General features: G+C 37.6%; 1 protein-coding gene across 10 annotated transcripts in view; it reads left to right on the top strand.

Annotated features, from left to right (window-relative positions):
* LOC126457526 (patronin) overlaps positions 1-23,891 on the top strand; it is a 403,664-nt gene that overhangs the window by 276,464 nt on the left and 103,309 nt on the right. For 9 of the 10 annotated variants that reach the window (XM_050093876.1, XM_050093879.1, XM_050093878.1 and 6 more), the window contains 5 exons: positions 4,946-5,219; positions 7,195-7,666; positions 16,991-17,160; positions 18,183-18,287; positions 18,794-18,921. In XM_050093876.1, the coding sequence (XP_049949833.1) occupies positions 4,946-5,219; positions 7,195-7,666; positions 16,991-17,160; positions 18,183-18,287; positions 18,794-18,921 (1,149 nt within the window). The remainder of the gene's footprint in view (positions 1-4,945; positions 5,220-7,194; positions 7,667-16,990; positions 17,161-18,182; positions 18,288-18,793; positions 18,922-23,891) is intronic. The other variant, XM_050093874.1, reaches the window with a different exon arrangement.

Below are 23,891 nucleotides of genomic sequence, written 5' to 3'. Positions count from 1 at the left end.
ACAAAAACTACTCGTAATGAATTTCACGTGACTCCCAGTGTCAGTGGGAAACAACATAAAGTTCTATGATGCTCACTTTTATGTGCCCATAGTGACATCAAAGTAGTATTGTGTGATATCCATTTGAAGATATTATTATGTTCAAAGCAACAGAAACACAAGAAGAATATATATTTCCTGCAGTGATTTAGTATAGCTGCTGTGTGATAGAACTGAAGATGACACAGCAGGGTGCAGTAATGACACTGTTATTCTCAGATGCAAATTAAGTTCCCCTTCTTACATGGTTCCCCATAGTTGATATGAACATAATTCTATATCTTAATTAGAAACTAAGAATGGAATGAAGGCTTAATGGTCATTGTTAATTAAAATATCTGATTTATGTCATTAGTGTAAAACTGGAAATGATTATTCTTTTTCATGTATTCCTCTACTTACCACGATAGAGAACTATTCCCCAGGAAAGTGTACCTCCTTTTGACATAACAATAACTCCTTCATACATGTGTTATTTTATTTTGAGTTATTTTAAGATAAACAGTTGGGTAAAATGGCTGTAAAAGTCCAGCCTACGAAATCAAACAATGTGCATTTGTGATACACATAGTACTAAATATTAAAAGGAAGTGTATTTATCACTGTTAAACATATTTTCTTTTCACTTGAAGTAGTAGTAGTGAAATTAGTTTCACCCAAAAGTGCATACCAGTTTGTCTTAATAGGCATTATCCTGTTGGATGTGGTCCACACTTGCCTTTCTCCAATCTCTGAACTGACCAACCAGTTGAACCAGTTATGATGGAAGGAAGTACAGTTCAATGTGGAATACAATTACAGTGCAGTTAGGCATTTCTCAGAAGTAAAAGAAAAAATATTGTCTCTGGTCAAAGCAGCAATAAGCAACAGAAGAAGAAATTTAGGAACTGTCTGTTGTCAGCCCCTTACATTTTTTAGATTGTAATCTGACACTCAGCCATCAAGGTACATCACCCTCTTAGTGAAAAATACTGAATGTTTGAACTATGTCCAATAATCAGAATATAGCTACACCTGATGGAATATCATTGCTACCAAACAGTAATTGAATCATCCAAATTTTTGAACATTGCATAAAGTGTAAAATGCAAGAGACGAGCAGGCATGTAAGTTCCTTCATTTTCTGGTTGAGACATTCCTAGTATTCCAAAATAGGACTGTAATAGTAATAGCACTAATAATAATAATAATAATAATAATAATAATAATAAACGTAGCAAATGAGTTCACTATGCTGGATTTCATATTTTATTGCTAGTTGGACACATCGCAACTGTCTAGGACTGTATCATGTATTGGCAGGTAATTTGTGCAGATCCCAGTGAAGTGGCTTTTTGCAGTTGGCAGGTTGATATTTTATCAATGCCAATGGTTTTAAAGTTCCAGCTAAGCTCTTCTGGCACTGCTCTCAGTTTGCTGAGAACCTTTGGGACCATTTTCACTGGTTTATGCCAAAGTCACTGTAGTTCAACTCTCAAGTCCTTGGAGTCAGTTCTGCTATCACCTGGAATGGAAGTGTCAGTTGTCCATAATTTCTCTCCACAGTTGTAATGTTCGGTGTATCAGCATTCAGTCTATCTGAAGTCAGAAGTCCTTTTAATTTTTTACATTTCTTTGCTTATGGTCCCATACCAGTTCCTTGCCACCAGCATGTAGTAATTTTAATTAAGTTCCATAGGATCAGTTGTGCCTCATCATTGCAGTTCTGCTTGTAATCGGTCTGAGAAATATTTTTGCATCACCTCAATATACAGTAAATTGTTTCATCAGTGACGTTGCAGAGTCTGCACTTTAGGTCTTATGCTGATTCCTCGATTATCACTTTGACGGCATTAGTTCTGATGACTTGTTTGTATGCAGTAAAAAATCAATCCTTCAGTTTCCTTATGCAGGGTTCTGTTGGTTAGCCAGGACCAGCTCTTTCCTTCATATGTTTTACCTAATTTTCCCCAAAATTGCTCATAGAGTGCATTATTGCATAGGCTGTGTGTTCAGCAGTAGAGTGAAGTTTTCTGGCATTGATTCTTGGTTTGCCATACCTAGAGAAGCTTTTTTTGTTTACTTCGATCAGAGCTGATTTTTTGCTGTCTGCCACAAAGTCTGTCAATGTATGATTCTCTTTGTCCACTGTCCGCCTCACTTGCAAGAGCCCTCTACCAAATGGCATAGGTTGTAAAGCAGCCATTGCAATGCAGCATGTTGTGCTCAGTAGCATGTTCTGCCACTGGGTGGTACTCTCTGCTGATGACCACAATTAGACTGTGACCATTCATTCAGATACACAGCTTTTTGGATGTCATGTCCACATAAAATTCTGTATAGAAATAGCAGCCAGGCTGGTATTCTGTGGCTGCTTCCACAAGTGACCCTGCCACTCGTTGGACAGGATTAGCCTGTGACAGAACTGGAGTAGGATGTGCTTGGTGGGTGAATTGGATAAGTCACACCCCTGCATCTTCGACAGGATATGACCCATGTGGCAAGATGTTGGGGTGGGAATGGCGTAATGATTAAACTTAAGTAAAAGCGTACTGGTTAATTATGTAGTGCACATTAATTATCTAATTCATAAGCGTTACCTTTTCTCGCCATGTTCTTTATGTATTGCGATGAATTTTCAGTGTACAGTACGAACAGCAAAAGTGATGTTTTCTTGTTCTCCCTTCCTTTTCTTCAAAGTGAGAGCTTGCAAGTTTGTTGAGTTGCAGAATTCATACACGTTTGCCATGTTGTTAAATTTGAAGACAGTTTAAGAAGCAACAAGCAAGGTAAAAAGTTGGATTGGGAGTGAAATGAATATCTGAAATTGCAATGTGTAAGGCTGAAATTTGTTCTTAGTTGTCACTAAAGAGTGAGAAGTTCTTAGAGGCAGGGATAGCCATTATTTTGCTTTGAGTGTAATGTAAATATTTTAATGCTACTTGCTATCATAAAACTAGCGTGGGCAGTGGGACGCTGTGTGGCTCATGCGCAGGTGTTAGCATGAAATTTTACAAACTTGTATCTCTCCCAAATCTAGTTTTCTACATTGGCGATGAAGTAACGAACACACAAAATTATAAACTGTAATGAGTACAAACTAATATTCTCTCTGTGCTACTTAAAGTAGTTAACATGGAACGTGTGGTGTTTACTCTCAAATTCTACATTCTGACTACGCATTTGACTTAATAGAGATGTCTTCTTACCAAAGGAAAGAAAGGTACTTGACCAAGAGAGAGATAAATTTAAAAATCCATTTTAATTTTAAGCTTCTGAAAATTTTGAAATTCTTTATTCAGAATAACAAAAAGAAAAAGATGATTTCAGAGAAGCAAAATTACTTGAACCCCTGGGTCAGTAAAGGAAAGGTACACAGGAGGAGGAGGAAATAACAGCGGAATAACAGCGCCAGTTCAAATTCCTGAGTTCTAAAAATGTGCTGTAGCTGTATGCTATGAAAAAAAGTGTGGATATAAATATCTATGAGAGAAATAAGCAAGAAGTAATTGAGGCTGATCCCTACAAAAGAAAAAATGATTAGTTACTTTTGGACCTTTTTATTTGTATGAGGGGTTATCCAAAAGTATCTGAAGTTTTTTTTTTTTTAACATATTTATTCATATTTTAGACAAAAACCACAAGTCCCCTTCAAAGTACTCTCAACTTGCACTAATCGACTTGTTTAATCTTCTTTTCCATTTTACAAAACATATTCTTCTTTTGTGATGCTTGACAGCAACTCTGTCGTAATCGTCGCCCCACCCCCCTCCCCTCCCTTCCCCCACCCCTCCACTTTCCCTGTCTCTTTCCATTCTAGGAAATCAAAAAAGGGCACACAGAGCAAGGTTGGGTAAGTATGGGAGGTGAGGCACAGTGGCCGTACCATTTTTGGTAAAGAATTGTACAGATAGGGGTGTGTGATCAGGGGCATTATCTTGATGGAAAAACCAGTCACCTGACTGCCCCAAATCAGGCCACTTCTGCCAACTTTCAAGTAGAAAGCCTTCTTAAATGCTTGACCCTGTGGAACAAACTTTGAATGGACAACTGTCTCGCATCAAAATAATAGATCCGCATTGTTTTAATGTTTGTTTTCAGCTGATGAGCTTTCTTGGGGTGAGGCGAATTTTGAAGTTCCACTGGTTTGATTGTTACTTTGATTCAGGATTATAATAATATCACGAAGTTTTGTAACCTGTGATAAAGTTTGAGGAAAAGTTTGAATTATTTCGGGACTCTTGTTTCAAAGCATAGCATTCTTCCATGCGACCTTGTTTCTTTTCAGCAGTCAGCACTTGTGGCACGACTTTGGCAGCCACCTTTTCCATTCCCAGATCCTCCATCACAATTCGCTGCACGGAACTCCATAACTCCCAACACCTTCACAGTTTCTTCCATAGTTGATTTTTGTTGATGATAGCATGAATATTTCCAACATTTTCATATTTTTGGGCCTTGGAAGGATGAGTCCAATAAGGTTTGTCATCAGTTGCCATTTCAACATTTTTGAAATGGGAAAAACCATTCAGACAGTTGAGTTTTCCCCATAGCACCATCCTTCTATGCTGTTTTTAACATTTCAGAACTTTCTGTTCCACTTTTTATCAGCAAATATCAGAATTTCATCGCTGCTAGCTGTTCGCAAAAATCAGCCATTGCAAAATTGACAATAACACAAAACAGTTGTCACTTTAATTCTCCTGAAACTTGTCCTGACCTTCTGCAATGATGGCACTATGTTTACTTACTGTCTCTGCAATGTTTGCTCCTATTAGAACAACACGTTATTACAAAAGCTATGCCCGGTAGAAAGTTAGTTTGTTTCTTTTTGGTACCTTTTGTATGCTCAGATATGTGTAATAAAGATGTTTCGGGAGGAACAAACATCCTATAATTATTGGATAGATATGTTTTCATTTTACAGAAGAGGTGATGTTGAAGAACAGTTTGTTGTTCATCGTGGACGTGGTATTCCAACACTGAGTGCAGTGGCATTGTCAGGCCACAGTCAGAGCCAGGATGAACCATTAATACCTGCACGACTGCGTCCATCGAAAGAACGGACTAATCAGGACAGCAAGGCAGATGAAAGAGGGGAACCCATTGCAGCTGGGCGGCCTAGTAATTGGGAGGAGCAGCGGCGAACCTCATATGCTGGAAGACGTTCCAGACGAAATTCGGTGTCTGATGATTCCCAGGTAAACAGTAGTTCTTACAATTATGTTAAAGCACCGAAATACACATGGATGAAGAGTGTAAAACTAAAAACTGTGTTTTGGTAAAGGTGGTACCATCAAAATATGTTTGTGAAGGTGATTATGCAGACAGTTAGAAATATGGATAAAGATACGAGAATAGATGATCTTCCTTTCAGGATATTATCAACTTCTCCAATGTTATTAATGGTGGTGGTGGTGGTGGTGGTGGTGGTGGTGGTGGTTGTAGTAGTAATAGTAATTTATTTGTAGAGCGCATGTACAAGGAAATTAGACATATCACGGCTTAGAGTTTTAGAACAAAACCATTATTCACATACACAGACATTTACATACTTATAGACCTAGTTTAAGGATGAGCTGGTACTTGTTCATGGCCTTACTGTAAGAACCATATTGGCATTTGCCTGAAGTAATTTAAAGAAACCTAAATCAAGGTGGATGGATAAGGATTAGATCCTCCATTCTCTTGAATACAATGCCTGTCTGTTTAATCAATAGCAACCCTATTCAGTATGTGCATTGATTTATGCATCAGCAAACAGTTCATATTAATAATTTTTTTGTGCTAATAATGTGACAATTTTATTCAAGAATGATACAGTGTGAGACATTTCACAGTATTTAGAGCAGTCTAATTTCCTGATTGCTGCCTTTGTCACTTTCTTTTTGCTTAAACTTGTTAGTAGTTCACAAACTTGCACTGGTGATACATGTGTTGTTGAAATTCTGTTGGTAATGGCCATGTATTTGTGATACCTGTTCTCTGACATGTTGCTTTTTCCACATTTAACTTGCCACTCAGTGAATAACTTCACAAATTACCTGCTGAGGGTTGTTCTCTGTTCATCTTCTCCTAGTCTTCTTGTTGAAAAAGCTAAAAAAACCTGTATCAGTAATGGAAAAAATGTGTAGATGTGTAGCTGATGAATTTGTGCTTGATTAGTCACAAATGTCACCATTAAGGCAGATTCATGCTGGATGTCAACAGACCATCACATCACATTACAGTCAGGTTGTATTCACACTGGACATCATTTGTCAGTTCATGTATCCCAGTATTGAGTGGTGAAAGTAATATTATGAGATACCATCTGCGATTCAAAAAGGAAGAGTATAATATTGGAATTTAAGAACTAAGAATTATAACATTTTTCATTGATCAAAGCAAACTTCATGCTTGATGTTCTTGATCAGTTTCGTATGGTAAATTGCTGAGAAGTGAAACATCATTTCAAAACTTTGATGTTTGCTAATGTATATAAGTACAAACACAGCAGGCAATATTTGTAAGGAATATGAAGAGCTTGTTTATCTCCATCATGTTTTTTCTATTTAGCAAATACAGTCATAAACAACTGTATTTTGCTCCTTTTAGAGCTTAATTTATCAAGTAATAAAAAGTTCTTAAACAAAAATTGCTTTATCAGTTTATGTTCTCATTTATACACAGTATAGGTGTCAGATCTGTTGTATTATTGTAAAATCTAAACACTCTTTCAAAAATCTATCCTCACATATAAGAATAATACTCAATGGAAATACTATCCAACTCAGTATGTAACATTTGCAATTTTAACATAAGGAACTATTTGAAAATAGGTTAACTTCAAATGTTAGCAGACAACTTCACTGTCAAAACTTTCTTCCTGAGAAACTTTGACAATGATGTGACATTGATGGCATGTATGAATGCCGCTAATTAAAATGCATTTTGGAGTGTTTTGATGTGGGGTCAAGTGTAAATTGATCTCTACAGTGTTAACAGAAATGTTTGAAACTTCCAGTCAGCCTTAAAACTTTATTTTATTTTTAAGCACACATTTATAAGTGTCACATATCACTCAATTTGACCATTTTTGTATGAATACACCAATGATTTATAAGTAATCTAGATGAACAAGCTTGTAGTGACTGTTGATTGCCATGTCACCCGTATGTTTAAATTGTGTTTCAGTTAACACTGGAGAATTTTGGAGGTTCTCAAGAAAATTTGCAGTTCTTGGGCCGCAATCCTGATAAAGAACCAGCTGTTCATACTGGACGCAAGTCTGAGCATGGAATAGGGGCTCCTGCTGTTCCTATTCGATCAAGCGCACAAGATGCCCGAAGCAGTGGTGTGGAATTGGTTCTCGGTGATAGTGTAAATGGAAGAGAGAAACAAGATGAAGAAAAACCAGATACTGTTGACTGTGCAGCGATGCCAACTAGTTTCGTTGAACTATCACAGCGCCGTGGTGAAGTAGGTCATGCAGGACATGGGCACAGAGATGAGGAAAAAGACTCAGGCAGACTGCAGAGTACATTCAATGGAACTAGTAGCGGTAGTGAGAAAAAAACAACTTTCGGTGCCCTTCCTAATACAACAACGTGGCAGCAACAGAGTTGCACAAGTCAGCAGCAGCATTCTGACACAGAGACAAATCAAGGTCAGAAAATGAATGTACGTGGAAAGCCTGTAGAGTGCATGAATTTGTTTGCAATGCTTCTTTCCCCTTCTGTCATTTCTTCCTTTTTCTTTTCTTCTTCCTTATATTTTCTTCTTATTCTTATCCTCTCTCTCTCTCTCTCTCTCTCTCTCTCTCTCTCTCTCTCTCTCTCTCTCTCTCTCTCTCTCTCTCTCTCTCTCTTGCCATGGAATTTCTTTTAAAGTACTTTCGGATATTGGTTACTAACAAAGGTAGAAAATAATTTGAAAAAATCAGTATAAATGAAGAAGATCATGTTACAGGTTACTTTGGTAATGAGAAATCAGATTAATGACTGAAGTGCTCCATCCTGTAATCAAACAACTGCTAATATGACAGTTTTGTTTAAACTGGGTGGCACCTTTTTTTATGCTGAAATTATTGCTAAGGGAAATCAAGTGGTTATCTATACATTCTACTGTCTTTACCACTGTGTACTGTGATGTGTGTGTTCCAAAAAACAGTTCTATGTAAAGCACAAACATGCCTTCTTACCAAAAATATCTTGCAGAATTTGTTACAAACAAATTTCTCTGGTAAGAATACAATTACAAATTTTGTACAGAAGTCTCACAGAGGATTCTGTGTGAAAACAGTTTTGTTTTCCTCTTTTAGTTAAACTATTTTCAATTCCCATCTGCAAATCAGCTGACAAATTTTCTGTAGGCATGAAAATTCAGCAAATATTTTATTTGAACATTGCCTATATATTCAATATGGACACTGATTAGTATTGCCTTATTGAGTTTCAGTAGTTTAGACTTTTCCTGTTAATCAGAATTTTTATGGGTTTGATAAATGAATTACTTCATTTTCTTACCATTGTCATGGCATTATTTTTTTGTAATGCCATATCTGAATAATGTTAAGTTCTTGGAGAACAGAAATAAGTACTTGCGATAAAAGCAATATGTATTTCAGAACTTCCAGTTTCTGATTACCATAATCCCCAGTATTAATCTTTAGAGAAAGTATTATTACTAAATCAAACACATTTCATGTTTAAGAAATTACTTCCCTCTGCTGTTGTATACGAATCACTAAATAAGACATTTTTTTCTATGTTTACATAAATCTTTTTTGGATTTCTGAAGCACCGTGGTCTTGATGCAATGCATCCCAGCATACATGCTCTTGCAAAATGTTTGAAAATATTCAGATCTTTTACTCATGGTAGTACAACTGGGGTCTCTGCTGTATGAGGAATGAAGTAGCTTTATTTGAATGAGGAATAGTGCACTGCCTTCTTGGCCTATCATTTGTAGGAAGCTTGATTTTATGTTTGAAATTGGTTCCAACAGTATAAAACAAAAAGAATCAGAAAAATTAAAACAAAATATTTAAGTTTACAAACAGCAAAAAAATGGTTTTAAAAGAAGTTAAGCCAAGAGCATTAGTCTTCTTCTTCTTCTTCTTTTAGACATAAATACTAATTGTTAGCTATTTAACTATAGGGCACAATCTCAAGGGTAGCAGCACTTTTGTTGTTAATAAAGTTACAAGATGGTTTAGTTAGTTTTGTAGCAGCATTTAGGACAAGTGTTACGTATGATTTTAGGAAAAATGTAGCATTTATTTCTTTACATAATATAGAATGTCATAATTCGCATCTGTTGCTTTTGTGTGTAAATGATTAGGCACATAAATTTAAGAGGTTCTTATGCTATGTGAATGAAGTTAGGTGGTAGTGCTGTGAAATTAACTGTTAAAAAAGTACTGATCGGAAACTTTTAGACTGGAATGTTCCCTTTGCAAAAACTTATTTTTTTCCAAAAACTAATTTTTTTTTTCCAAAATGGCTTTTGTTTTCTTGTTTTGGCTCTTTTGAAGCTTTCAACAAATGATTTATGTTTAGAAGCAGCAGCATTTTCATGCCAGTGAACTGAATGTGTTCCGTATTTAAGGTGTCCAAGGTGTGTTTTCCTGCCCATTTCGATGATTACAAAAGCTGCAGATATTAATTTCAACCATTCATGGGCATTCATAGCTATGTGACACATAGTTGACAGTTCCACAGATGGAACCAGCAAGGCATAGTAGTAGAATTTAAAATAACTATTTGAACATTAGAAGGAAGATTTAGTCGCAGGCGAAATATGTGACAGATTTGTTTACCAATTGCAATTGTGCAGTGTGTGAACACTATGTCGTAGCAGATGCCTGTGAGTATAGAAAAACTAGAGTTTTGGGCACCAAATGAGAGTGGAGTGATGTGAGGAAACAAGCCCTGCCCCCCTCTTTCAGGGTATCAGTCTACACCCGTGTTTTGTGAAAGCAAAACACACATTGACACAGTGATCACCAATCCCTACTGGTGATGTGAGGGTCATAATCAAAATCTATGATGGACAAGGTCAGGCACTTCACTGATTTCAAAATAAGTAAAGAAAGCAACAAGGAATGCATTACACAAAGCATTCGGGAACGGCTTCTGTACAGTGTTTTTTTCGGTTGCCATAGCTTTGTTAATGGGGTAGTTCAGGTCTGACCTCTTGCGGTATTCAATGCAACCAAATTGCAAAGCACACATCACCTAAAACTGCTGCATTAAAGTGTCCTCATTACAAACTTTTGAACATTATCTAACATATAAATGTATTTGTTTCATTGTTCTGATATCAAACAATGGAAACCCAGGAAGGAATATCAGAAATGTAGGAAAAATAGATTGCTACTTACCATAAAGAAGACTGTCAAGTTGCAGACAGGAACAATTAAAGGACACTCACATAAAGCTTGCAGCCACAGCTTCTTCAGTAAACACAGAGATAGAGATAGAGATAGAGAGAGGGAGAGAGACACACACACACACACACACACACACCTACCTCCCACCACACAAATACTTCTTCACTCTGCTCTCTGTTATCTTCTTTCTTCTGTCCATATCTTTTTCCTCTACTTTTGTGTTTTCTTCAGTTTATGAACCTTTTCCCTGAATACAGGCCTGTTTTCTATGTGTTTGTCAGTTACTTCCAATTCCTGTGGATCTTTCTTAACTAGTTAAACTATGAAAGCTGTTGTTTCTTTTTTCTAAGGAATTTAATATTTTTTTTGACATTCTGCTGTTAACCATTCTTTCTAAGTGGCCATAAAATCCTCCACTTTCTCGTTCAGTGTATTATGTTGTCAGTTTTTCTGTACACTTCCTGGTTGCTTTTCAGTTTCGAAGTCCAATATTCATACCTTGGACACAAGATTTTGCAAATTATCATTTTTTTCAAATTTTGTAAATGTTTGACTGTGTTTGTGACAAAGCATTCTTTGATATAAGGACACCTGGTGTTAATCACTACAAAGTAATTCCTCAGTTTTGTATGAATAGAATGTACATATTCTTTGAGCTGAGTGCCATTTTCATTTTTCGAGCTCTGTTTGTCAGCTGCTTTATCCAGAGCTATTCTTTGGTTCGTTTCAAATATTTAAATTCTGAGGCTTTCTTTATTTTTTCCATATTTTGATTCCATATATTTTGGTGCACTTTTAAAGTTGCTTGTGTACACAGTTATTCAAATGAAATTTATAATTCATAATTTTCTGCTACCTCTCGGATAGTGTTTTGTTGCATCTTGTCGGTTCTCTGCTAAGACTGCTAAGTTATCAACAAAAGGCAAGCAGTCAGTTTCAGGATCCTCTTTCCCATTCTTCCAAATTTCTCTTTATATATTCCCTCAACCTTTGTTCTTTTTCTACAGTCTCATACTGTACTACTTTCTCCAAAATGCAGTTGAATAATAATGGAGGCAATCCATCCCCCTGCCTCACTGTGTTTTAATTTTGAAAAGGTTTGGTATCTCATCTAAAAATTTGATTTGGAAGTTGTAATGGTCAAAGGTTGCTTGATGTTTGTCAGCTTCAAATTATGCTAGAATGTTGAATAATGTATCTCTATTGATTGAATCATAGGTTTTTTTTCCTCTATCAATAAAGGATAAATAAAGATTTTTGACTGACACATGATCCAGGGTACTGTCTTAATTGTTCTGCCTTTTGATTTTCTAATGTATTTTGCAAACCTTTTGACATGATTTTGTATGTCTCTGTGAGGAGAGACGTGCCTTGGTTATTGTTTGTATCTGTTTTGCCCCCTTTTTTGTAATGGATAAAAAAGTGCTATTTTCCAATCTTGTGGTATTTGTTAGGTCTCCCAGGCATGTTAATTTCTTTTTGTAGTTGCTTGACAGTTCTGTCATGCACGTTTTTCCACACTTCTGCAATGACAATGTCTTTCCCCAGAGCTTTCTTACTTTTCAGTTCTTTAATAATTTGTTAAATTTACTGAAAATTTTGGCAGTTGTGAATCAGTTATGGAGCTTTCTTTGGGAATTTCTCTTTCGGTTCATTTTAGAAGTTTTTAAAAATACCTTACCAATATTATCCAATTTTCCTGATTATTTAGGGCCAGCTTTCTTTGTTCATCTTTGAAACTCGTGTTTGATGGTTGGTATACTTGCAAATTAAATTTAAAAGTTTTGCAGAAGGACCTAATTTTTTTTATAAGTCCTCATTAAGTTGCAAAAGCTGGTCCGTCTCCAGGTTTCCGTTTAACTTATCTTACAAATTTAGCTGTTAGTGATCATTGTCTTTCAGTAAATTCACGATTACCTTTAGTATTGTTTATTTTTTTATTTATTTTTTTAAAGATTGGCATTTCCAAAATCTCCACTGTATGGTGAGAAGCATTCTTATCCTTTTCATAATGTTGTCATTATTCCACCCTGGGTTTTCCATAATTTCATTAAAGTTCATTTTATTAGTTCTAATGCATCCTCACAATGGTAACTCCACCATCTGTGTTTCTTCAGTCTCTTTGTTGTGGCCCCTGGGTTTTCCATAATTTCATTAAAGTTCATTTTATTAGTTCTAATGCATCCTCACAATGGTAACTCCACCATCTGTGTTTCTTCAGTCTCTTTGTTGTGGCAACTTCGTAAGATGTCTTGACCAATTTAGATTGAATTTCGTCCAGAGCTTCCAATTGTATATGAAGCTTTTCTTGTAAACCTTTTTTTCTTTGCATTCAGGGTTTATTATATGTTTTTAAGATTTTTGTTTTGTAATCCTTTTCTTTTTGTGTGATAAATTTCGTTTATGTAGCAGTAAGATAATGGTATGTTTCTATATTTGCTCCTTTTTTTATTTGTACATTCATCACTTCCTTCTGATGGTGAAACAAGATGGCCACATGATTAATTTGAAACTAACCTAACTGTGGATCGATGATTTCCATCTTTTATGTTCAGTTTTAGGCTACTTATGAATTTATTTATTCAGTTTATCTTCCTCGTGTGTATGTGTGTTTTCAATTGAATGGGTGACTATTACAATGTCCTTGAATTGGTGAATGCAATATATCCAAGTAATTTATGTCTTCTGGTACAAAATCCCAAGCTTTTGATGATTGCCTCTGTCAGCATCGTCAGATTTTAAGACTATAATGAAACTTGTGAGGCTCCCACTTTAATGTCCATAAGATGGCAGCTGTTTGGCTAGATTACATCAAAGATATTACATATGCTGAGGTGGCACCCTTTGCACCCACAGATTACATTTGCACTATCTGTCCAGCTCCACTTACATTGCTGCCACTTACATGAGGCAGTCTTCCTCTGTGCCCTTTCTGTGTTGATTGTGCACATCCATGCGTTTGGTGTGTCTGCTGAAGTTATCACAGAGTTTAATTTCCACTGTTTTCCTAATCACAGAGTCCCAGTGTTCAATGCGTGGGTCAGGATTCTCATATGTTCAAACATAATACTGTGCTTATTTAACAGGCTGTGCTTGGCCGCAACTTATTCTTTTTTTTTTAGTTGCTGTGTTTAATGTGATGATGATACTCAACACAGCAATTGGCAAAAGTCCACATGACTGCCCCCCACGTAACTGCTGCCACACCCACAAGGAATATTACACATCACAGGTACTGTCAGGCTGAGATTATCTTCAGCAGGTGGTAATATTTCTTTAAGTTTCTTAGGTGAGTGGAAGACTGATCTGATTTCTTGTAGTATTCCACCTTTCTTATTAATTTTTGCGTTGCAGAATGGAAACTGTAATATGTATTAGTCCAACTGGCACGTCTGTAGCTCATTGTCTAGTGGGTAGTGTTGCTACCTCAATATCACGGAGTCCTGGGTTTGATTCCCAGCCAGGTTGGGGATTTTCTCTGCCCAGGGACTGGGTGTTTGTGTTGTCATCATCATTCCATCATCATTCATGAAAGTAGCTAGGTTGGACTGTGTGCAGACTGGGAATGTTTACGGGTGCTGATGACTGTGCAGTTGAGTGCCCCACAAACCAAGCATCATCATCATCATCCACCTGGCAGGGTTAAGTGGCATCACCTCTTGGTTTCTTCAGCAGCATGGAGTTACCATCACAGACAGAATACCCCGTTCCCTTTGAATGCCATTGTCAGATGACTAACTTTCAGATCTAAGTCGGTCATTGTCTGAAATGGTCCTAGCTCTGTGTTCTAAGTTGTTCATCGTAGCTCTTTCTACTCAGCTGGATGATGGAAACTGCACCCATTGAGATAAGTCTGTACGTGTAACTTTATTAGCACAGTTCCTTCAATATTCTTTCTGCTGAGTTGGCCTCATCACCCCCCCCCCCCTTCCCCCCCCCCCCCCCCCCCCTCACACACACACACACACACACACACACACACACACACACACACACACACACACTTTCAGGCATATTTAACATGTCTGATCAACCAATTTATGACATTATTCAACATGTTCGTTGTAACATATTTACCCCACTGTATAAACTATGCGTCCCTTTCCTATGAATGAGTGCCACTGCCATTATTTCCAAAAGTTTTGCCAAATTGGCTGTTGCAGAATTTTTCAACAGATATTTAAAGCTACAGATTTACAGTTTTTTACGGTCAGTCAGTTAAAATATCAGTGTGATAGTTGTTCTTAGTTCTTCAGAATGATGTTGCCTAATAGCCAGAAGATTTATTCAGGGTTTGTGATTGTGATTATTTTAGCTACCCATTTGGCTGCACCAAAATGCCTCCTACTTTAGAGACAATGCTAATTTAATTTTTCTTCCACTGGTGAAGGTTCAGAGCTTCTTTTCTTCCCCCCTTAAGAGTTCTGAAAGAGTGGAACTACATTATCAATCCTTTAGTGCTTGTCATCGAAACAGGAGAAAGTTACTCAACTGTATTCTAATGTTGTACTAAATTGGCTTTTGATCTTTAAGCTGAATAAAATTTTATAAATATCTCTTTTGTACACAGTCTCGTAACATTCTCTCTGTGTATCACAACCCATATGGGAGAGCTTTCAGAGGTGCCTACTGTCCCTGTTTTCTAAACTTTCATGTAACTGACTCAGTGCACCTCCAACTAATTTTTGTCACCCAGTGAACTTTGCTGATATGAGCACTACACTATCTGATCAAAAGTATCCGGATACTTCTATGTAATGCAGAATTGACCACTGGATACCATATGAGAGGTGGACCCAACAGTACAAGAGGAGGTTGGGACTATTGTGTTGATGGTAGAGAAGCAGTAACAGCAGAATTGGTCAGTCATCATAGCTATGTCTTCGGGTGTGGACTAGTCATTTGATGTCACATGAGCAACAAACTTAGCCTGAGGTGATTCGAAAGAAGAGTATTAGATTTTTCACATACTCAAGAGTTGCAGGACAATCTTAATTTTAAGCTTTCAGTACCATCCTGATGGACTAAATTACTGTCGCTACAATTGGCATTTGTCCATCATTTCACTTTGATGATTCTCAAGAGGGGCTAGAAGTATATTGCAACTCATGTTTATGTGCCTCTGTGCCACTCAGTGGCTACTTTTTTCTTTTGTTTTTATTTCACCTAGGATTTTCCAGTAACACATCAATGCCATTTCCCAGTTCACTATACATATGCATCATGCTAAAGAGTCTAAAGTGAATGTGAATTTTATTTGGTCATTGGGTAATAACAAAAATTCTGAGCACTTTTGAAAAGTCATCATTACTGCTACTTTAGTTTTAATTTCATTGTTTCTTTGTGTCAATTTCAGGATGACAGTGATTTAAACCCACGTCTGACCATCCAGATTTAGGTTTTCCACTATTTCCTTTAATGGATCCAGAGAAATGCTAGGATGGTTCCTTTGAAAGGGCACAGCTGATTTCCTTCCTCATCCTTGACACAATCCAAGCTTGTGGTCCCTCTCTAATGACCTCGGTGTTGACAGTACGGTAATCTCAATCTTCCTTCCTTTTTCCTTTGTCACAATTCCACTTCGGTTGCTCCATAAACATTCTAAGAATCGCTTTAATTTTGAAAGCAAGCTCAGAATTCACTTTAAATCACTGTGCTGTTACACGAGATACTTGACGGGTAATATAAAGCTACAGTGCTCAGTGAGTATATACACTCTTTGCTTAACTTGAGCAACACTGAAAGCATTGCACAAATTTGTAGATAAAGGTGATGCTGATGTCACAGACTTTTAAATTTGAAAAGTATTCCTTAAAATGTATTAAGAGGAAAAGCAGTCTTGAATGTGCCTTTCTCAGATCATTTTCATCTGATTTTTAGCAATCACTATCAGTGGATCAAGGAAAATGGTTGTTTTAAGGCATACAAGATTGAACTGAACAATTGTGGTTTAGAAAATTTTTGTGACTGTAATATTAAGTCGTCCTGGCATTAGCCATAAGTGATTTGGGAAAATGCAGAAAACATCAGTCTTGATAACTAGGATAAAGAATTTAACCCTACTATTCCTGAACACAAGTCCACAGTCCTAACCACTGCGAACCCCTCCCTCTCTCTCACCCCCCCCCCCTTCCCCCCTCACCTTTTCCTCAATTTTTGAATATGGGTCAAGTGCTGTTCCATTTCTACACCTGTAAATAGTTAGTGCATCCCTCATACAAGAATAAGGTTTGGTTGTTTCTTTAGTGTGTGGCAGATTACAAAGCTGGGTGTCATCTGTTTGTTCAAGGATTTATTTATGACAGTTATCAAGCCACTCATTGTTGGCAGTGATGCACAAGTTGGCTCTTTCATTAGAAGAATGTTAGGGCATACTGTTCACAATTAGAGCAACCAATAAGGTGCTGAGATGTTCACATTAACCTTTAGGTCGAATCCATTTAGATATAATAGTGGAGTAGTGAGTAGGAAGTGTGTTGGTTCAAACAGTTGATCAAGATATATGTTTAGCTGACTGAAAAGACTTAATTTGTCCAATTCATCAATAAAGCACTAGTTACTTTTTTTATAGCAAAAATATGTTATATTGTTTTCCAGAAGAAACTTCTTCAAATAATCATGTAATGGCATCTCAGTTACACAATATTCGAATGAAATTAGAAGAAAAAAGACGGCGCATAGAGAGTGAAAAGCGGCGTATGGAACTGGTAATGAGTAAGCAGCGACAGAAGGTTGGGAAGGCTGCATTCCTACAGGCTGTTACAAAGGTAGGTTATTTAATTTTATATTAATTATTGTCTGTTGCGGTAAATTGGTTTTCATAAAGCTGCATGCTACACAGAATTGCTGCCGTTAGGATAATATAATTTTGTTTCCTGCTCCATGATTAGGAAAAGTGCTGCAGTGTATATCAAAGTAAAACCAACATTTTCAAGCAATCACTTCAATATTGTTTAATATTAGTGCACAGTATAAAAGTTTAATAAGAACCAGTATTCTACATGAATTCCTGTGATAGCATTTTTCTAAATGATTTCGATTGAAAATTACTGTGAAAATATATCTTATTTCTCATTAATGTGCTTTTACTTTGTTTCATATTCTTTTGTTCGAAGCTTGGAAAGAAAATGAAATGTTGACTAAATTAATAATCCAGTAATACTTCATATTTTATGATATTTCTTATTTTAAATATTTTTTTATCTGGTGTTGGTTAATTTCTGGAGCATGTTAGCAGATCCATTAAAAGGAAAAGTCATTTGAGTTTATTGTTTCTTAAATGAATGAAGTCACAACTACTGTTATTCCTTTATTTATCTGCTTATAAACAATAATTTTTTTCACTGTTTCTTTTTGGTGATGGTTCTGTTTTGCTTCATTTGATTTTTCCTTATGTAATATATTTGTAAAAATTTGGACCTTCATATGTAGGTATAGGGAACGAAGAATGGCTGATCGTGGAAATAAAGTGTTTCTTGCCCATATATTGAAATAAACATTATTCTTTTAAATGTAAATTGTATAAGGCAAAACTTCAAAATTGTCAGTTTCTAAGTTGCACATCCTACAAGCTCATTTGGGCCTGTACCGTAAAACTCTTCAATTTCAAGACAATTAGTTAACACTAAGGCCACCACTCATTAAATTAAAGTGTTATCCTCACCAGATCTTAGGGTCACTAGTAAACCTGGAGAATATAAATTTGATGTAGAAATGTCCTTTGTATATATCCTACATAGTTTCAGATATGTAGGGATTTTTCGAGTGATAACCCATGACATGCTTTCAGGGCAAGAACACGCTTGTAAAAACTCCAGATTCAGATTCTGGAAAGGATTCAAATGGAGACATGGTAGAAAATGTGGCTAAACCCCAGAGACCTTACTCATTGCAGGTATGGGTGTAATTTTTCACTGGCACCTCTAGTCTCAATTGTGCATCTAATATAAGGCTTTTAGTTCATGGTGTTGATTATGTGGAACAGATACCCCTCTCAGCACTGTCTGACACTTTTTCCTTTTATTTGTGCTAACACCTCTTTACTTGCCACTCGTACCCAGAACCTAATTACCTTCTTAACATTTCTGGCCGTTATTCTGTTGCTTGTAGTAACACCACTAACATGACTAACACAATGTTAATTCCAAATCTTTACAAATCAACATTTTTATAACATGTTTAAGTTAGGCAATTATTTAGTTAAACTGTCTATTTGTTTTAAATGTGGCAGTTTGCTTTTCACAGATTTAATTTTTTGTCTGATTTCATTTAATTTTGTTTCCTAGTTTCTTAGTTGCAGCAGATGTTAATGTAGCTGATCTAGTCATTGTGTACAAAAACATCTAATGAAATGTTATTTGTTAAATAATAGCAGTATGTATTTCTCCTTTCCTTCATCAGGAGATATCAGAAGATGTTAATTCTGTTGAACATAAGTGGTTAGACAATACAGCACCATACATAGAAGAAAGGAAGACTCCTGATATTGAAAATATGGATATGGAGCAGTATCAGCAGTCTATTGCACAGTAAGTTCTCTTAATCTGAAAGTTTGAACTCATGTTATTGGTAGGTCTCATATTCATTTGTGTGATCAATCTTAGCTCTCACCTCATTCATTAATGCATTCTACAGAATACGCCAGCTAAGACAAGCAAGCCTGAATGTATCCAGAATGAGTAAATATCAAGGAGTGGTTTTTGTTAAGTTAAAGCAGGCAGTGTGGCAAAGTTAGTGTCATTTCTAGTAATTTTTAATGTTTAGAGCTGCCAAATTGACATGGCGCAGTTGTTAGCACACTGGTCTTGCATCAGGATGATGAAGGTTCAAACCCACATCTGTCCACCCTGATTTAGGTTCTCCCCTGTTTCCCCAAATCACTTCAGGTAAATGCTGGGATGGTTGCTGTGAAAGAACAAAACCAACTTCCTTTCCCATCCTTCCCTAATCCGACAGGACCAATGACCTTGCAGTTTGGTCCTCTCCTCCCAACCAACCAACCAACACCCCCTTTGAGAGTGTGTACTCCCTACCACTTTGGATGACGGTCCCTAACCCCCAGTTAACGTCTTTTTCTAGCACCTCATACCCGGAAGGGGTCTCCTCGGATGCTCCCTTCCCAGGACTCTGCTAACCTGCCCCAAGATAACAGCCAGTGGCTGAAGCAGACACTGGTTGCGAGTTGTAAGATTTTATGTTCCTCCTCTGTCCCAGAATATGGGACAGACAAGCACTTGTAAAGGCAAAATCATCTAATGATATGAAGGACAAGTAGTAGTCCTCCAAGAAGGAGCACATGAATCTTATTCTACTATTGATCTTTCCCCTTGCAGCCCAGGTCCTCTTCTCAGATTGTCCTGACCCTCCCTCAGCATCATTCCCCAGGGTGTCCATGCAGATGGTCTCTCTACAAAGCTGATTGGGATGATCCGCCACCCTTCACACCCTGCCACATGGAGTTACCGATGTGACTGTCCAGAGCACAACTGCAGCCATTCTATTGGCAGCTGATGTAGCAGTCCCCTCTACCTTATGAGTCCCCCACCCTCCCCCACCCCCACCCACTCTGAAGACAGTGTCTTTTTGCCACCTTAAATCAACGTGACCATTAGAGGTCGTAGATGGTCTTTCCAATGCAACAAGTGACATTAATCAATGCTGCACCTCACTGCCTTTAAACAGCGTCATTCCTCGGTCCACTGCCTCATGAATGACAGATATAAGAATGCTGGGAAAGGTATGTTTTTACCATTGGACCACATATCCCTCATTCATTGGTTTGGGCAAACATGTTATGTCTCTGTGGTCACCAGTCCCTTGAAGGTGTACGTGCTATCTCTGTGTGTTGTCTACATGGACCTGAAATGCTGTCGCCAAACCTCTTGCTTTCCATTACACTTGAGCCTCTTTGTTTGAGAATTATCAGCCTGCATTTTGTGTCGTTAAACAGTGGGTAGAATGACTTCGCATACCATTTACTACATGTCACCTGGAGCCATATAGTGTTCCAGTCAGTGAATGGGAATTTGCCAGTGCCCTCACCCTTTGCCCTGACACAACTCCAGGGCCAGACTGCACACACAGCCAAATAATCAAACACTTATCACATCCTTGCCATATCCAACTGTATCTGGAGCAGCGAGGGTGAGTTCCTGACCCATCATTGGTGAGAGAGCCTGACTGACCCAGTACTGAAACTGGGTAAACACCCCTTTGAGATTGACAGCTATCTCCCAGTTAGCCTCACAAATGTTCTCTGCAAATTGCTCAAACGCATGGTGAGCCAACGGGTGTGTTGGTACCTTTAGGTTTGGGGCTTTTTGCTTTATGCCAGGGCGGGTTTTGCCGAGGCCATTCTACTGCTAACAATTTGGCCTGCCTCGAGTATGTAATCTGGTCAGCTTTCACCTGGCATCAACATTTTTATCTATATCTTTTTCGACTTACAAAAGGCTTATGACATTACATGGTGTCATCACATTCTCGCTACCCTGCATCTGAAGGGCGCCCCTCCCAGTTTATATCTGGAACTTCTTGTCCCACTGTACTTTCCAGTTCAAAATTAGTTCTTCCCACAGTACCCACCACCAACAAGAGAACAGGGTCACACAGAGCTCTTTATTGAGCATGCCTCTTTCTGCTGGCGATCAAAGGTCTACCTGCAGCTTTGGGGTTACAGTGTCACCGTTCTTGTGTGCTGAAACCTTTTGCGTCGACTATTGCTCCTTAACTGGGGGTGTTGCTGAGCACTGACTGCAGTTTGCCATATAAAAGGCACAGGCCTGGACTTTCACCCATGGCTTCCAGTTTTATGCCACCAAGACATCTATCACGCACTATTGTCACTGTCATACTGTCCATCCAGAACCAGAACTCTACGTCAGTGACCAAGTGCTCAATGTGGTAGAGTCTTATCACTTACAGGGATTGTACTTTGATACCCAATTGACATGGCTTCCTCATCTTCAACAACATTAAGCAATCGTGCTGGTCTCACCTTAGTGCTCTTCACTGTCTCAGTAACACCAGCTGGGTAGCAGACCACTCTAAACTTCTGTGACACTACAAAGCTCAGATCCTGTCCCATCGTGATTATGGTAGCTTGGTGCATGGCTCAGAATCACCTTCAATCTTGCGGATGAAGGACACAGTACACCATTGTGGAGTCCAACTTGTGACATGTGCCTCTTGAATTAACCCTGTGAAGAGCCTATTTGCGGAGGCTGGGCCCCGTCCTCTACAGATCAGGTGCAACATTTTTAATTCTTCGTCTTCTTCTTATTCTTTGACATCTATTGTTTGTTTATTGTCTCATCATCAATGTTTGTTTTCTTTTCTGAGATTTTATCAACTTATCTGTGTAGTTACATTTTTTGTTGTAATAGAGGCTATGAAAAGCCACAGTCAGATGCAGAGGGTGTTTCTTCTGTCACTTAACAAGTCTCGGAGCAACCTCCAGCTGCTTTCTGGGTGGGTCAACTCATCCACCTTTACACTTTTACCTCACTCTCACCTCTTCCTGCTTCTGTCTCATGGTTTTCTTGATTCTCAAATATGGTCAGGTTCAGTGGGATTTGACTTTTGTGTCATTCGTCTCTATTCTCAGCTTGATGCGAAATTGAGAAACTGTCAACAGTGCAGTTTAAACATTTTAACCTCACCAATACGTACATCATCTGTCATGTTGATGCCTTATGAAATGCCTTATATCCACTGGAATATGTACCAATAACTGCACAAGCATGTCTGTAAGGAACTGTAGATATTTATGGTTATTTAGATTTGCCCATGGTTGGTAAACAGTGCTTCATGCGTAAACAGTATGTTACATAGAAGCTCAGTCTCACATTGTAGTTTTCGTAGAAGCCTTTTGGAGAACTGTAACAGATTTTGAAAGTCGTTGATGAAGCAAAATGCGAAAAAAAGGAATGATTTGGAAGTGGTATTGCAGAACAGTCATGTGGCTAAGCCCTCTCACATAGTCAAGCTGCCTCATAGTGACATGTGGGTTGTGTGTTACCATTGCTAAAATTTTACTTGCATATCTCTTATCAGTTGCTATTATTTTGCTTTGCAATTTTTTTTTCTTCACATTTCCAGTTTCTTGAATTTTTTAAAACCTTTTAACAATCTTGACACTTTACAGCATACAACTGCACTGTCACTCTAACTTGGCAATGTTTGCCATAAGCAAGAACCACATTCACGTCTCCCAAGTGTTGTATACATTGTGTAAGTCTATATAGTTCCGATCACGGAAACAGCACAGACTGTTGGGCTTAAAGTGCACATGTAAACACATGAACTACACCTCAGTTATGTGTTTGTTTTCATTTGATACAGTAGGTCGAATGTTTGGGGAACATTTTTTCCAAATGGCAGGACAGTGAGTTGTGACATTTCTATCTTATTACTGTTCAATCAAGATGAAAGATAGAAGCATTGGCACTTTTTATTTTCTTAAAAATAATTGAAGTGTTGAAACAAAAAAGTGCTCTGTTAGTAAAAAAGAATAAAGCTAGTAGTAGGGCACATTACAAATCCCCCCCCCCCCCCCCCCCCTTTTCTTCCGTTCTGTTCATGAATGAATGGTGCATGGGAAGGCAGACTGTTAATAAGACCTGATTCTCCCCATTTTAGTCCTCTTGTGAGAGGCATGTTGAAGGAAGTAATATGTTGCTTCGCTTGTCTTGGAACACAAGTGCAGAATTGTAGCATTTTCCACTGACTTTGGATTAGCATCGCCTTGAAATTCACTTATTTACTAGATGTACCCACTCTCTTTGGATATTCTGTATCTCCTTTATAAATGCTAACTGATAATGGTCACAGAGGTTAACCAGCAATACTAAAGAAACAATCAAACATAGGTCTTGTAACCCATTTCCTTCATGAATGAATTAACCTCCTGAGTTGAGGCACATAAAAAAGACCGAAACCATTGTCAGCCTTGTGTATGTACCTACTGACAGCTCAGTACCTCATTTATTCAACAAGTTCTTACCATTATCTCTTCACTTATTCATACCCCACAAAGGAATTTCCATTGTCATATTTAAATTTTCTAAAAAGTCTTCCAGTGAATCTTAGTGATGCTTCTGTTTTCCAACAGTTTTTGTTATTTGATCGATCCACTTACGTAGGTCGCTCCAGATGTTTGCTCCCAGACACTGTATGTTTCTTAATATTCTGTTTGTAATCAAACAATAGTGGTTGTTTCTACTTAATTATGCACAATATAGTACATATATTTACGTTAAGCATAACTGCTACATCTTGCACCAAGTGTTGATTCTCTGCAGGTCATTCTGTGTTTCACTGTGGGCTTATGATGTTCAGATGGACCTACAAACAACATGATCGACTAAAAACAGCCTTGCTTAGCTTGGGACATTGTTGACTGGTTTGTTGAGCTCTGTCTGGTAGGAAGTAGTGAATCCAATCACAACTGAAACTTATTCATTATTTCATTTGCTCAATGTAAATAATTTAGGAGTGA

The sequence above is a fragment of the Schistocerca serialis genome, chromosome 2, assembly GCF_023864345.2.
Source record: "Schistocerca serialis cubense isolate TAMUIC-IGC-003099 chromosome 2, iqSchSeri2.2, whole genome shotgun sequence".
Lineage (NCBI taxonomy): Eukaryota > Metazoa > Arthropoda > Insecta > Orthoptera > Acrididae > Schistocerca > Schistocerca serialis.
This window is presented reverse-complemented; position numbering and strand designations above follow the sequence as displayed.